The sequence below is a fragment of the Gymnoscopelus braueri genome (assembly GCF_963280865.1).
Source record: "Gymnoscopelus braueri genome assembly, chromosome: 7".
In the NCBI taxonomy this organism is placed as follows: Eukaryota; Metazoa; Chordata; class Actinopteri; order Myctophiformes; family Myctophidae; genus Gymnoscopelus; species Gymnoscopelus braueri.
In genome coordinates, this window is record NC_137608.1 from 42,203,564 (window position 1) to 42,217,338 (window position 13,775).

Consider the following 13,775-nt stretch of genomic DNA (forward strand, 5'->3'; position numbering starts at 1 on the left):
GTCCGAAATTATCTTAAAAATAATCACACCATTCGGCCTCATGGTGGCGCTATAACAGCCCACTTTACGTTTTGGCCTCTTTTTTCCCCTAGATTCCTTGGGTCATGACGCAACTCCCCATATAGGCCACGCCCATTTGCGTCAGGATCGATTTTCCACCATTTTGAATTTTCTTCAAAACACACTTTTAGCTCCTCCCCCCACATATTTTGGTCAAATTTCACAAAAATCGGTACACATGATCTCTGGACCCATGCGATAATCTGGACCGAAACAGAATTTTGATTGTCCATACCGTTCGTCCGTAAATGGCTTCCAAATTAGCGGAATGGATCAGTTTTACAAAAAAGGCCATAAATCACGAACGAAACGTCCAGTCAATCCCAAATTTGAATCACATGTCAAGGGTGGTTTACTCAACAAATCCCCAAAAGCATTTCCACTTTGATCCATAGGGGGCGCCACAAATGCTCAAAATTTAACCGTTTGATGCAAAAACCTTATGTTGGGGGGATCAATCCTCTCAAAATGAAACGCAAGTGATCTCAGGAGTTATGTGACAATGTAATTGGCGCAGCCTCCGACGGTATTCCTCCCAGCGTATTCCTCGAGTCCCGGCGGCAGCGACCCGCGACACGCGTCGGCGCAACCACACTCTGCAATTACCCTGAATTGCGACGCGTCTAGTTTAAGATGAGATCCCCATGCACACAAATTGATTGATTGATGTATTTTATTTAGTAAGACAAAGAGAACAACAGTACATGGAAGTACAAATTCACAATACAAGGTCTACTAAACTGGGAGACTCATTAAGCACTGAGCTTGTTTAAGATGATCATGAGATCCCCATGCACACAAATCATGATGACATATAAGAGACAGACAGATATATACACTACTATACAGATCGTCATACAATCAGCTTACAGGTTACTGGTATGAAGAGGGAAAAAATATGTACAAGAGAAGAAAAAACGGGGAGGGGGGAGTAGGTTAAGACTTAGACAGGGGCCATTTTCGAATTGCAGCCTCCTGAAGGTGTATCTTTATGGCAGTTTTGAAAGTGAGTAGGGTTTTACACTCCTTTACTCCTTTTGGTAGGGCATTCCACATTTTTGATGAATATCATGAGAACGAGTTCATTCCCTTTGTTGAGCCAAATCTGACATTACTGGGTACTCTTTCCTGATTGGCTGATGATTGGCAACCCAGCTGAAAATGTATTTTCTGTTTATTAAATAGGTGGAGAGACCCCTGGCCTGTACTGAGTGGTCACCAAACTATTCCTGGCTGTCACATAGTCTATTCCTATGAGCCACTACCTTAGGCTACAAATCATGATTGCTCAAAAAAAAATCATGGCATCTGCCATAGCATTGTTTTCATTGGGGTCCTGTGTATTAAATTCATCGAAACATTTAAAGACAAACAATAATACAAAATGTGCAAAAACATCATGTAAACGAGTAAAAAATCTAAAAGAAAAATATGTACAGAAAGTGTGGCATAAAACACTTACAATACTGTATTACACAATGTAATATTAATTATGACATTATTTATATGTAGTCAATATAATCATCATATAACTCGTTTGCCTCCATCTCGCTTGCCAAAAAGAACAGATCTACAAGCTAACGACGCATCGTTAGCTTGTAGATCTTTTTTTTTTTTTTGCCAAGGCCAACGGTTGAATGCGGATATCTGTGGTCCCTGTCGCTTTAAAAAATGCGCCATATTGGATCCACCAGTGAGAAGCTAGCCAGCCGTTAGCTGTTTTTTAAGGAAATCATCACAAACTTAATACCTGCCAACAACAGTGATTCAAAGTATAGTATAACACCTTTATTCACACCATCATCCACTATGAACGTGATAGATCATGTACGGGACATGAGCGCGGCGGGCCTGCACTCCAACGTCCGGATCATGAGCAGTTTGTTGCTGACTATGAGCAACAACAACCCGTAAGTAAACAACACAGCGATGTGGGATCCGTCTATTTGATGGAATTCAACTCTCTCTTAACCACGGATGCTAGCTTTATGCTAGCCCCCCTTGTAAACATAATGTATAAACGCATATAAACAATATAAACAAACGCATGTATATGTGTTAGGCCCGTCGCAAGTATTACATAATCGTAATCATTTGAGATGATCGCGATTATTTTTTGCTTTATCGTCATAATCATATGTTGGAAAATCTTCTTACATTTTCCACTTCGTGATGTTCTAAGCGTGTATATCAGCTATTTCCGCTATTTAAAATACATTTGAAAGTATATAAAATGATTGTCAGTAATTTCTTTGTATATTTAAGTTATTTGTCATATCTGCCCATGTGCAATTTGTGAGTATGATGCCTAAAAACAAAAATTGCATGTTCAACGCCAATCGCAAATTAATGATTTGTGTGACAACTTTAATTTGTAATCGTGAGTTGTGACTTTAGACATGCACACTGATAAAGCAAGAGCACCTGCCACTACAAAGCCTTGGTGTAAAGCTTTTAACAGTTGACATTTTTGTATTAGTGACGTTGCCTGCGGATTTCCCACAGCCTGTAATTATGTAGGTGAAAATTCACCTATCGTTATTTTATTGGCTTATATTCAAAGATGGCAACGGTTGCCTACATTTTAAATACATATTGGCTACCTGCAGTTGCCTAAATTATAAATATGTGTGTGTATTATGTTGTGATATGTTTTTTTTCTCTTTCACTTACTGGTGAATAAGATGTGATTAGTTTTTCCTTCCAAAAATGTTCATTTGAAAGCGGTAGAACTGAGTTGCAAACAGGCATGTGAGATCCGTTTATTTGCTGGAATTTAACTCCCTCTGCCACTGCTGCTAGCCCATGTAAACATAATGTGTTTGTTTACAACACACTTCTGACTTCAGACATAAATACTGATCAAGCAAGAGCACCTGGTGGAAAGCATGATTTAACATATTGGAGTAACCTAAACGTTAACACACATACACAACGTTTCTGTTCTCCAAGCAGTGTATATATATATCACTTCCTAGGAATACGATCAACTGTGAAGCCTGAAGGTTTCATCATAATCAACTGTTTATTTAGTGTAGCTGCCTGCTGATTTCCCAAACAGTCTGTAATAAGGGGGGGGGGGAGGTTTTCCCTTCCAAAAATGTCAGTCCATGATCATCCCACTTACCGCTGATTCGAAACGACAAGATACACATTTTATTCATAACTGGGGGGAAATGCAGGTGTCATAGCAGCAACAGCAGTAAGAATCACACATTCTAGATCACACACATCAACTAGGCGCATAGAAGAGTGTGCAGACTTCATTTACTCAATGCTTGATTCCAGTCTGACTTCTAATATCCTTCTCCCTCTTTATTACAGAGAACTATTCTCTCCTTCCCAGAAGTACCAGCTGTTAGTTTACCATGCTGATGCCATCTTCCATGACAAGGAGTACCGCAATGCTGCCTGTAAGTACAGCATGGCACTGCAGCAGAAGAAGGTGATCAGCAAAACATCTAAAGTTCGGACATCAACTGGTGGAGGTGCTTCCAACATGCAGGCTCAGGTAATATGAGTCTTTTTGATTTGCATTGCATATGTAACCTTTTAAAATAATCTGTGATAGGGCTGGGTGATATTAACGCGTTGCATAGCCTATCATTATATTTTCCAATATATCAGTTTCACAATATTGGCGGTAAGGAAATGGAATTGTGTTCCTGGTATGGTCTGGGGCTGATATGGCCAAAATCTCCTATCATGGCACATGTAATATTAGAGTAACTGTATATATATTTCACAAAATAGGAATTTGTCTGTTTTAAAAATTTCACAGAGCTTGCCTTCAGAGATTGAGGTGAAATATAAGATTGCAGAATGCTACACAATCCTGAAGTTGGATAAAGATGCCATCGCTGTGCTTGACGGGATTCCATCCAGACAGAGAACTCCTAAGGTAGGCTCTCTACCAAAAAAAAGTTTTATTCAATATTCTGCCAGCCCAACTGGCAGGTAATAAACTATCATTGGATGTCCTATTCTATTTCCTGCCTGGTGAAATTGTAAACGTGGCTGTTAATTTCTGGTATTGGCCAGTTTGTTTGAGGTTGATATATCTTGCATAATCCAGAATACGCTTAGTGCTATTTGTCACATTAATAGTTCTAAATGAAAATTTAAATGAATTAATTAATTTTTTTTCACTCGTCAGATCAACATGATGCTTGCCAACCTGTACAGAAAGGCTGGCCAAGAGCGTTCGGCTGTTACCAGCTATAAAGAGGTCCTGAGACAGTGCCCCCTTGCCTTGGATGCCATCATTGGTATTATTATTATTATACAAATACTTGGACATGTCTGCACTTGTCAACACCGCAGTCCCTGCAGGGATACTTAAATGTGTTCTATCCTGCAGGCCTCTTGTCTCTGTCTGTGAAGGGAGCTGAAGTGGCCTCCATGACCATGGATGTAATCCAGAGTATCCCCAACCTGGACTGGCTCTCTGTGTGGATCAAAGCGTATGCATTCATACACGCTGGGGACAACAACAGAGCTATCAATACCATTTGGTGAGCAGTTTAGTAATACTCCATAATGAGTGATTGGTTATAAGACAATTGTGTCATAACAGTGACTTGTTTGGACACACCTTTCTTCCATCACTTCTTAAGATGGGCGTCTGTTTCTATCTCCTGTCCTTACTCAGCTCTCTGGAAAAGAAGTCTCTGTTGCGGGACAACGTGGACCTGCTGGTGAGCCTGGCAGATGTCTACTTCCGGGCAGGTGACACCAAGAACTCCATCCTAAGGTTTGAGCAAGCCCAGATGTTGGATCCATATTTAATTAAAGGTACAGTGCAGCAGGAGTACTGTTTGCCTCACTGGCCGATTGAGTTTGTGCAATGCTCACATAATTGCAATGTCTTTGGCTCGATTCCAGCTGGAGACCCAGGTTTCAAGGCAGATCTTATAATATGTCATTTTCTGTCAGGTATGGATGTGTATGGCTACCTGATGGCCAGGGAAGGACACCTGGAGGATGTTGAGGTCTTGGGAGGAAGACTGTTTAACATCTCAGACCAGCATGCTGAGCCTTGGGTCATTTCTGGGTGAGTTGGCAGATCAATATTTAATTGATTTTAAAAATGACAAAGCATGACTATTGTTTTTTTTAAGGATACAGTAGAACCTTGTTCATCCCAAAGTCACACTGTCAGACATGCTTGAGTTGTATAAATATTCATGTAAGGCTTCAGTTACAGACCTCATCGTTAAACCAGACTTTATTTAGTTTCTTGAAATGATTTACGTGCTTGTTTTTGTATTTAGAATCGACTTTGCCTTTGTCTTTCAAAGAATCATAGCTGTATGTTTTTTTTAATATTATTCCTGTATAACAATGCTGCATACATTTACTGTGCCGGTTGTGACATAATTCACTAGACAGCATTTTATATTAAATGTCTTTCTTGTCTTTTGTTTAGTTGTCATAGCTTTTATAGCAAGCGTTACTCACGTGCACTCTACCTGGGTGCCAAGGCCATCCAACTGAATAGTAACAGTGTTCAGGCCCTTCTCCTGAAGGGGGCAGCGCTGAGAAACATGGGCCGTGTACAGGAGGCCATCATCCATTTCAGAGAAGCTATGCGCCTGGCACCATGCCGCCTGGACTGCTATGAAGGCAAGTAATGCTTTACAAGTAATTGTTTCCTATCAAGTTGTACCCTTGAAAGAAGCCAAGCACTACTTCACCCCTATTAGCTGTATTAAATATCAGTACATTTTTTTTTACAATAATGGCCCCTACCCCACCTAGGTTTAATTGATTGTTACCTGGCATCCAATGGAATTCGAGAGGCAATGGGGATGGCCAACAACATTTACAAGACTTTGGGAGCCAATGCACAGACCCTGACCATCCTTGCCACGGTGTGCCTAGAAGATCCAGTGACCCAGGAAAAAGCCAAACCCCTGTTGGACAAAGCACTTGCCCAGAGGCCTGACTATACCAAAGCTGTGGTGAAAAAGGCAGAACTGCTAAGTATGTAGGACTGTTTCCGTTTTTTGCATTACAACCAGGTTTCAGTCAACTGTTGGAACCCTTTTTTCTTTATAGAATAATAATATTTTGTTTTGATCAAAGGTTTGGTATACATTTTACCATTTTATTAGTGGGTAACGATTCCAATTTTTGTTTATTGCCTTGCTAAAAGAAAATGTATGGATGACTGTTAACGTTTTGTTCTTTGGCAGGTCGGGAACAGAAGCATGAAGAAGGGATTGCTCTCCTCCGGAATGCATTAGCCAATCAGAGTGATTGTGTCCTGCACAGAATGCTGGGCGATTTCCTCGTAGCAGTTAATGATTACCAAGAGGCCATGGACCAGTACAGCATAGCACTGAGGTAATGACATGTTTTGCAGTTATATTTTTCATCATCATGATCAGTCTGATCCTCACCCACATTTAACATGAATCTTTGTTTGTCTCCATGTAAAAAGCCTGGATCCCAATGACCAGAAGTCTTTGGAAGGCATGCAGAAGATGGAGAAGGAGGAGAGCCCCACGGATGCTACCGTAGAACTGGATGGAGATGACATGGAGGGCAGTGGAGAGGATGGAGACCTGGAGGGCAGTGACAGCGAAGCAGCGCAGTGGGCAGATCAGGAACAGTGGTTTGGTATGCAGTGACCCTGGCTTACTGGAGATGCCTCTGGAGACGAGCTGGGTCACTCGCAGGCACCATGCAGTCTTTACTATCACAGCACTGTTTTCTGTGGGCATCCTATTCCCAGGGCAGTGCTATTATACGAGAGGTAAATCGATCACAATCACTAAGGAAATGAGGGCATCCATAAAACATTTAAGGGCATTGTCACACATACGCATTGTAGCCAACGCAAGCCGAGGCTTCAGACGCGTCAATTTATCATGTTATTTTGCGGGTTGGTGGGCAGTGTCGGCATGAGTGCCGGTTTTCTGGTGTGTAGTTTGTTTTTTTGACTGACACTGGAGTTGTTGGCTCAGTGAAAGAAAACTACATGCAAAATGGCTGCCAAGTGGCATCAACCACAGCACTTCTTTCCTTTGATGCCTGTTCAATGTTCATCAATGATGAACTTCAAGCTGACATTCTGATGCGTCTTTTAAGCGCATGTGTAACCGTGCCCAGTTTATGTTCTAGGATGATCTTATTGACACATCTTGGTCTACAGCAGGACTTAAGTGATTCTTTGGAGAAAGCATCTTAAAATCCTTTTTCACTTTTCTTTTCTTTTTTTTAGCTCTCTTTGAGCCTCAACTTGTTCAAAGTTGAGTGAGAATTATATTTAAAGTAATGGAATAAAGCCTATGACATTGCCATAACTTTGCTTCTTGTCTTGTTGGCTAGAAGGTAGAGATCTGTGAAATAAGTATGTACGATATCTCTGCTGCTCTTCTAAGTGTTCCTTTTAGCGCTGTTACATTTGAATTTCTTTTTATATAATCATGGCTCATTGATATTGAGTTTAAATGGTCTCCGAGTTTGCTTTTGTGTGTCAGACATGAGAGTCGTCCTTTGACTTGCATCTTTGAATTTTGAAATCTTTAACTCTTAAGACAAATGTTAATAGCATTTTGTACATAATGTATAATAAATGATTAAATACTGTCCCCTGATTACATGTTTTTGAGTTTCATTTGAGATCATTCACATGTCACATTTGAAAACACCAAATGTGTTATACAATTAACCACTTGAATCCTAGCATCCCTATTCTGGGGGAGTGCAACACATTGAGCTTGTAGAGAGAACAGTAGTTTAGATGGTAAACCTTTCGGAAATCAAGCTAGTTAAATGTTATGTACGGATGAAATATACAAGCTTCTATTAGTTCATTCATGTATAACTTTTTTATTTACCTGAAACCACAATTCATGTGATGCATTGTACAATTGCCATCTGAAATTGCAGTACAGCAGTTTGGCGCAAACGCCACAGAAAGGACTGCTATTTTCATGGTATAATGTACACATCACATCGCTGCCATTCCCCCACACTGCAAAACCTGCCTTAAACATGTCGCACATCCAGTGCAAAAGCAGAAGAGTCTGTTTGGTTATGTTACATAATCCCATAAAAGTATTTCCTTAGGAAAAATGACAGGTGTCTGAACTTATTTTTAATATCTGTACCATTTCATTAATATCTACTCCATTTAACAATACTATACATTGTTATTACACAAATCTGGTAAAGTAGATGGCTGACTCGAGAGGACATGCACCATGGAATATTGTATAATTGCTGTACATGAACTCAACACCTTGGTCTACAAAGCATGTCTCGAGAACTGTCCTCTTTAGAATGAATTATACTCGAAAGGCTCTTCATGCAGGAGGGTGGAAGGATTGAGGACACGGGATAGGCGAATCAAACATTTCATTACAATTTATGGCCATCAGTCCAAAAAAATAAATACTGAGATTTTATGTGACATGTCCTGGTTTGTATTTCTTTCTTGACATGCAGGTCTCAGAAGATGTGATGCTGTTCAAAACACACATGCACAACACTAAAACAAATCCTTGCAGATCCTGCAAGGAATTGAGAGATGGGGGGGCTTACTTGGCCTTAGCTGCAAAGAAAGACAAGGAATAAGAAAATCAGTGTACAGAGATGGGTCAGGTTAAAAGAACATCTCATAAGGCTATACTGAGCATCAAATAATTTAAGATACATATTGCTTTGATTCATATGAAGCAAAGGTTTAAGGCCATGCCACATGCAAGCAGAAAATGTTTGCTTAATTTGCAACAAAAAAGATGTTATGTGGTTGTGCGTCTCTACCAGTTGCCAATGCTTTCTGCCAACATGGCCCTCTGCAGTACAATCATATACCGTACAACTCCCTGGTACAACTCTGCCAGGTTGCAAATCACCAAAGGCCCCTATTCTACACACTGTTTAACTGGCACTTTGTGACATTGAAGACACTAAAACAAAACCAAATATTTTCCTGTTACAGTTAATGGTCTCTAATCGGTGACAACACAGCTGATATAACGCTCATACTTGCATAAAAAGAATGTCGAAAGACCAAGCCAAGATATCCTATTGCTCTCATTGTAAGGCTATGAGATCAGATTTTTGATTAGCAGGAGTAGTGACAGGCTGCGAAGCTTGGTGTGTGCAACCATGTAAAGAAGATGAGAAAGCACACTTGATGGGCATGCAGGTGGAGGGTAGGTACTCACTCCGTGGGCAAACAGGTGGAAGGCATTGGAAGAAAAAACAAGTTTTAAGACTCACTGGCCTGGTATTATTTTGAGCGGACATGCAAGGGGATGTCTACCTACCTAAGCCTAAACATTTATCTTATTTCATTTAAAAGACACGCTTGAGTAAACTAAATGTATGGAGCATTTTTGAAAAACAAACCAAAAAAAATCTATACATACAGATACTACTTTGTGTGCTATATACAGATATACAAGACTCTTCCACCAACCAATCTTTTTTAGCCTTTCAGAGTAGTACGGTGGTCAGCATTTTGTGGCAAAGAGATATCCTGTTAGGTGGTACATACCAAACAGGGAGTCCGAGCCACATCACTGTCCATTGTGTGCTCAGCTGATAAGATTATCAGCTTCTTGGTGCTTTGTTTTTCTTTAAACGTATTCAAGTACAGTATGTGCACATTATATATAAATTATAAAGATACTTTCTAATTAAGACTTAAGATAAAGACTGTAAATTGAGACTAATATCCTAGAAAAGTGAACCTGTGAGGAAATGAGACAGAATGTGTTCTGTTCAAGTAAACAAGTTTTAACAAAAGACTTGTCTATATTAAAACAAACAAGAAAAAATTGCTTTGAATTAAACGAAGGTAACATGTACATCTTTGCCCACTCATCCCTCAAAGAACAAGAAACATGACAAACATTTAACATAAAAATGTTTTCTCTTTTTTTAAAATAACAATTTGAAGGCATATGAGGGTTTTAGAGGCTGTGTGTCTACTGTGAAAGCAAATCTGTGCATACCTCAACACTCAATATGACAGTCTTTATGATAGGTTTGCTACCTCAACACTCAAAATGACAGTATTTATGCTAGGTTTGCTGAGACAAATGGGTAGTAATGGTCATATCAACAGCATAGAGGTAGCCGTGCTCTGCCAAAAGCCTAATTTATACGTTGTCACACAACAGTGTCGATCTCCGAAAATAACTGAGTTAAATAAATGAATTAGGCTTTAATGCAGAAAGTAATGAATAAAGACTGAGATAAATGGAGTTCTAGAAAAAGTGGTGCAGAAGAGTGGTGCAGAGAGTGGTGCTCATGATAGGGCAAAATATATCCACGTCTCTCTCTGGATTTTAATCTGAGATTAAATTTATACTATAGGCTCTTATTATTATTATTATTATTGATACTGTAGCATCGTCTGCACTAACAAAATTCATGTCCCCCCACAGCTGCACGGTCAAAATTCTTATCCCCACGTCCCTTCCCAAAATTACAAAAATGTTAATGTCTTCATAAAATAGTTTCTCTGTACAGATCAATAGATGGTTCCTACTTAGTTGGCCTCTATGCCCGTTCAAAATGGGTGGATTCAAAACAGAGAAGCTCAATATGAAATTAAGACATATGACAGACCACAAGCCATTATAATATGCCTATGTACACAAAAATAAAAACAAGAATAAAAAAAATCAAAGGAAATGGAATGGAATGGAGAAAATGTCCTCGATATAAAATAACCACATCAATCATGTCTGTTGACACGGGTGCAAGGTGTGTGAAGATTCCCACGATAGCTGGCGTACGTTGCTGTGTCTTGAGTTAATGAACAGGTTTAGACATGGTGTGTGTTTTCGGGTGTACGTGTTAATATCCACTCCATACTGGGTGCACAGGGAGGGTGGTGGTAGTAGTAGTAGTAGTAGTAGTAATAATAATAATAATATAATAGTAGTACTGGAATCAGTCAGTCAGTCAGGACCAGAACATGGCGGTGGCGTTAGTGTCAGTGCTGTAGATCCACACCAGCAGGGGCAGGGTGACGGCCACGAAGGACCAGGAAATGCCCTCTGTGCATGCAGACAGGGAGCAGTAGCCCTTGCTGGCCGCTGGTCTGTCCGACTGTTTACCGGCTTCCAGGTAGTTCCGGGCTGCAAACTTTAGCACCTCGTCCAGTAGGATGACGGGAAGGGAGATCTTCAGCACCATCACCCACTGGGTGAGGTCCAGGGGCGTGATCTGGAAGATAACCTGAGGGGAGCACCAAAACGACAATATGCAATTTAATATGATATACAGGGAAAAAATTAGGCTGGCGCGTGCTGATTGCTAACATTGATGATGAATATAATCAGAGAATGCATTCTATTTATATAGCAATTTATTTGATCAAATTAGTTTTTTTGTTTTTTCTCTCCCCGGCTCCTTTTGTCTTTTTCCTTTCCAATCAGCATTGTGCATAACTGTAAGTTACAGGTTTCCAGAAGGTGGCACCCTAACCCTACACAAATGAACACCATCAAATGAAGCTATGGGAAAATGACCAGGAAATCCGTAAGCCACCTTCCGGAAACCCATTATGCCAATTCCCCCCATGTTTATAGTCCCTTTAAACCCCTACAGTTAATCTGGGGAGGGTGTCTCTGATACACATGGACTTGCCACTGGCCTTGCCACTTCTTTTTACCTTAGTAGTGAGAAGTGTTCCCTTTACACTCTTGCACTTATGGGTGCTTGGATTGACAAGCACAAAGACACTTTTTGCACCATTGGGTGCATGGATTTAAGTGCAAAATACACACATACACATCACATCATACAACACAACATAATTTTCACAAATACATATGAAAGGGCCACAATGGAAATAAGCCACTGGCTTTTTTGCATTTTATCCTTTTGATAATGGTGTGACAATGTATGTATTTTACATATGTTTATTATCAATAAAGAGGTAAAAGTACCATAACTTACAACCTGAGCCCCAGGAGGGGTAATAGGCGTAAGCAAGATAACTTTGATCATTTGGTGGATAGTTATCTTAAGTGCCTCAGTGACTGAGTATTGCGACATGGATTGTCACAGCAGGAAACAAGTCTCAACAACACTAGGCATTTACAGGCAACACCCATCAATTTGAACACATTTCTGTGTTTTGAGTGAAATAAGGCATTTGGCCACTAGAGTGCAACAATGAGCCTATTCAAGCGTTCCCTTATCAGTTGAATATTATACCCACTGAAACCACTAAAGCCTCTATTCTTTAACAAAACCAATATTTCCCTTTTGAACATTTAACACCCAGTCCCCATGTGTGACTTACAGGCAGAGGCTCCACATAGAGGATGAGGAAGTGGAGAGACATGGAGAGACAGATGGCTCCCAGCAGCCAGACGTTGTCCCAGGGCGGCATGCGCAGTAGGGACTGGTTCTCTGACAGACTGTGGGTGGGAGAGGGACCATGTAACCACATGCAGCATTCTAATTAGTCTGCTGCTCATTTTCTCTGTCAAATCTATCAAATAACATGATCAACAACGGTGCGTTTTCTCAGTATTCAGTTAGTAATGGTGAGCTACCACAAATAAATTAGTATGAAACTGAAATAAGAGTATAATGTTTGGACAAATTTCTATGTAGATGCGCCATATAACAAATTAATGGTCATTAAAATAAGTTTCATAAAAATCATGAGACCGAAACAGCGCTAAAGCATCACTGCTACATATTAACTCATTCACTGCCACTGACGTATAAAAACGTAATTATTCCCGGTTACCAATACTGCCACTGACGTAAAAAACGTAATAAAAAAAATGCCCTACTTCATCATACAAGTAGTGAAAATAGCAGTGAGCTTGTAGAGCTTGTTTAAAAATATTTTCACATGTTTTTGAAATAATAATAAAAAAGGAACGGTTTTGGACATACTAGCAACGAAACACAATCCAACAGGATCTGTAAGGAACTTGCCTGTTAAGAGCATTGCACATCTCGATAGTGACGAGCACAGACAGGGCCATGGTCATGGGGTACGGTGACTCAAATACAGTGCAGTCCAGGCCCTCAAACTCGGGGTTATCTGCAGAACACTGGAGGAAGTGGCTCTAAAAGGAGGGCAAAAACAGTTCAAAGCTTGAATTAGTTTACAGCCAGGCACAAAATCTCTCGTATGACATGTGCAAGGGATCAGAACTTCAGCCTGATTTAGCCAGTAGGTTTGCTGAACCTATAGGATTGGAAAAGACTGGTTCAAATGATCCTCACAAGGTGCTCCTGACACTCTCTGACAGGGGAGTCAGTTTCAGAGTTTCAGGGCGTACAGAGCAAAGAGAGCGGCCAAGTTTGAGCCGTCACCGACAGGCACTCACCAGCTGGTACAGGGAGATCTGTGGGCCGTCCTCAGACACTGTGAACCACCAGGCCGCGGCTCCCACGGTGGCAGCGCCCACGTAGCCTTGGGCACAGACAGGGACAGGTGATTAACATAACAGAGCCAAGCCAATTCAAGAAGCCAATTGCATGTGGTTGAACGCCAAGTATGCATTACAAATAGTTCTGACTCTGTTTAAAAAGACTACAAGAGACAAGTGCGATATTAAGTAAACATACAACATTTGGTTAGTGCTTTTAAGAAAAGTATCTTACAGTATCAAACATTTGTGCATTCGTAAGTATGTATGGCACCAGTGGGAATCACACCCCTAACGCCTAGTTCACAGTTCATAGTGGTTTTCCGCTGAACACTTCTGTTAAAT

General features: G+C 40.4%; 2 protein-coding genes across 2 annotated transcripts in view; one reads left to right on the forward strand and one right to left on the reverse strand.

The window, feature by feature from the left end:
* Positions 1–1,749: 1,749 nt before the first annotated feature.
* On the forward strand, positions 1,750–7,662 carry anapc7 (anaphase promoting complex subunit 7). The gene is made up of 11 exons (XM_080432522.1): positions 1,750–1,970; positions 3,385–3,571; positions 3,842–3,961; positions 4,217–4,328; positions 4,421–4,574; positions 4,712–4,854; positions 4,996–5,113; positions 5,489–5,685; positions 5,821–6,045; positions 6,258–6,408; positions 6,506–7,662. The coding sequence occupies exons 1-11, from the start codon at positions 1,870–1,872 to the stop codon at positions 6,693–6,695; spliced, it is 1,698 nt and encodes a 565-aa protein (XP_080288648.1). The 5' UTR covers positions 1,750–1,869; the 3' UTR covers positions 6,696–7,662.
* A 483-nt stretch (positions 7,663–8,145) lies between these two features.
* Positions 8,146–13,775, reverse strand: part of LOC308088147 (sarcoplasmic/endoplasmic reticulum calcium ATPase 2-like) — a 35,436-nt gene continuing 29,806 nt past the window's right edge. Inside the window, exons 19-22 of the mRNA XM_080432521.1 lie at positions 13,389–13,474; positions 12,991–13,124; positions 12,341–12,458; positions 8,146–11,268 (exon numbers count right to left, since the gene is read on the reverse strand). Of these exons, the coding sequence (XP_080288647.1) occupies positions 10,993–11,268; positions 12,341–12,458; positions 12,991–13,124; positions 13,389–13,474 (614 nt within the window). The 3' untranslated portion in view covers positions 8,146–10,992. The remainder of the gene's footprint in view (positions 11,269–12,340; positions 12,459–12,990; positions 13,125–13,388; positions 13,475–13,775) is intronic.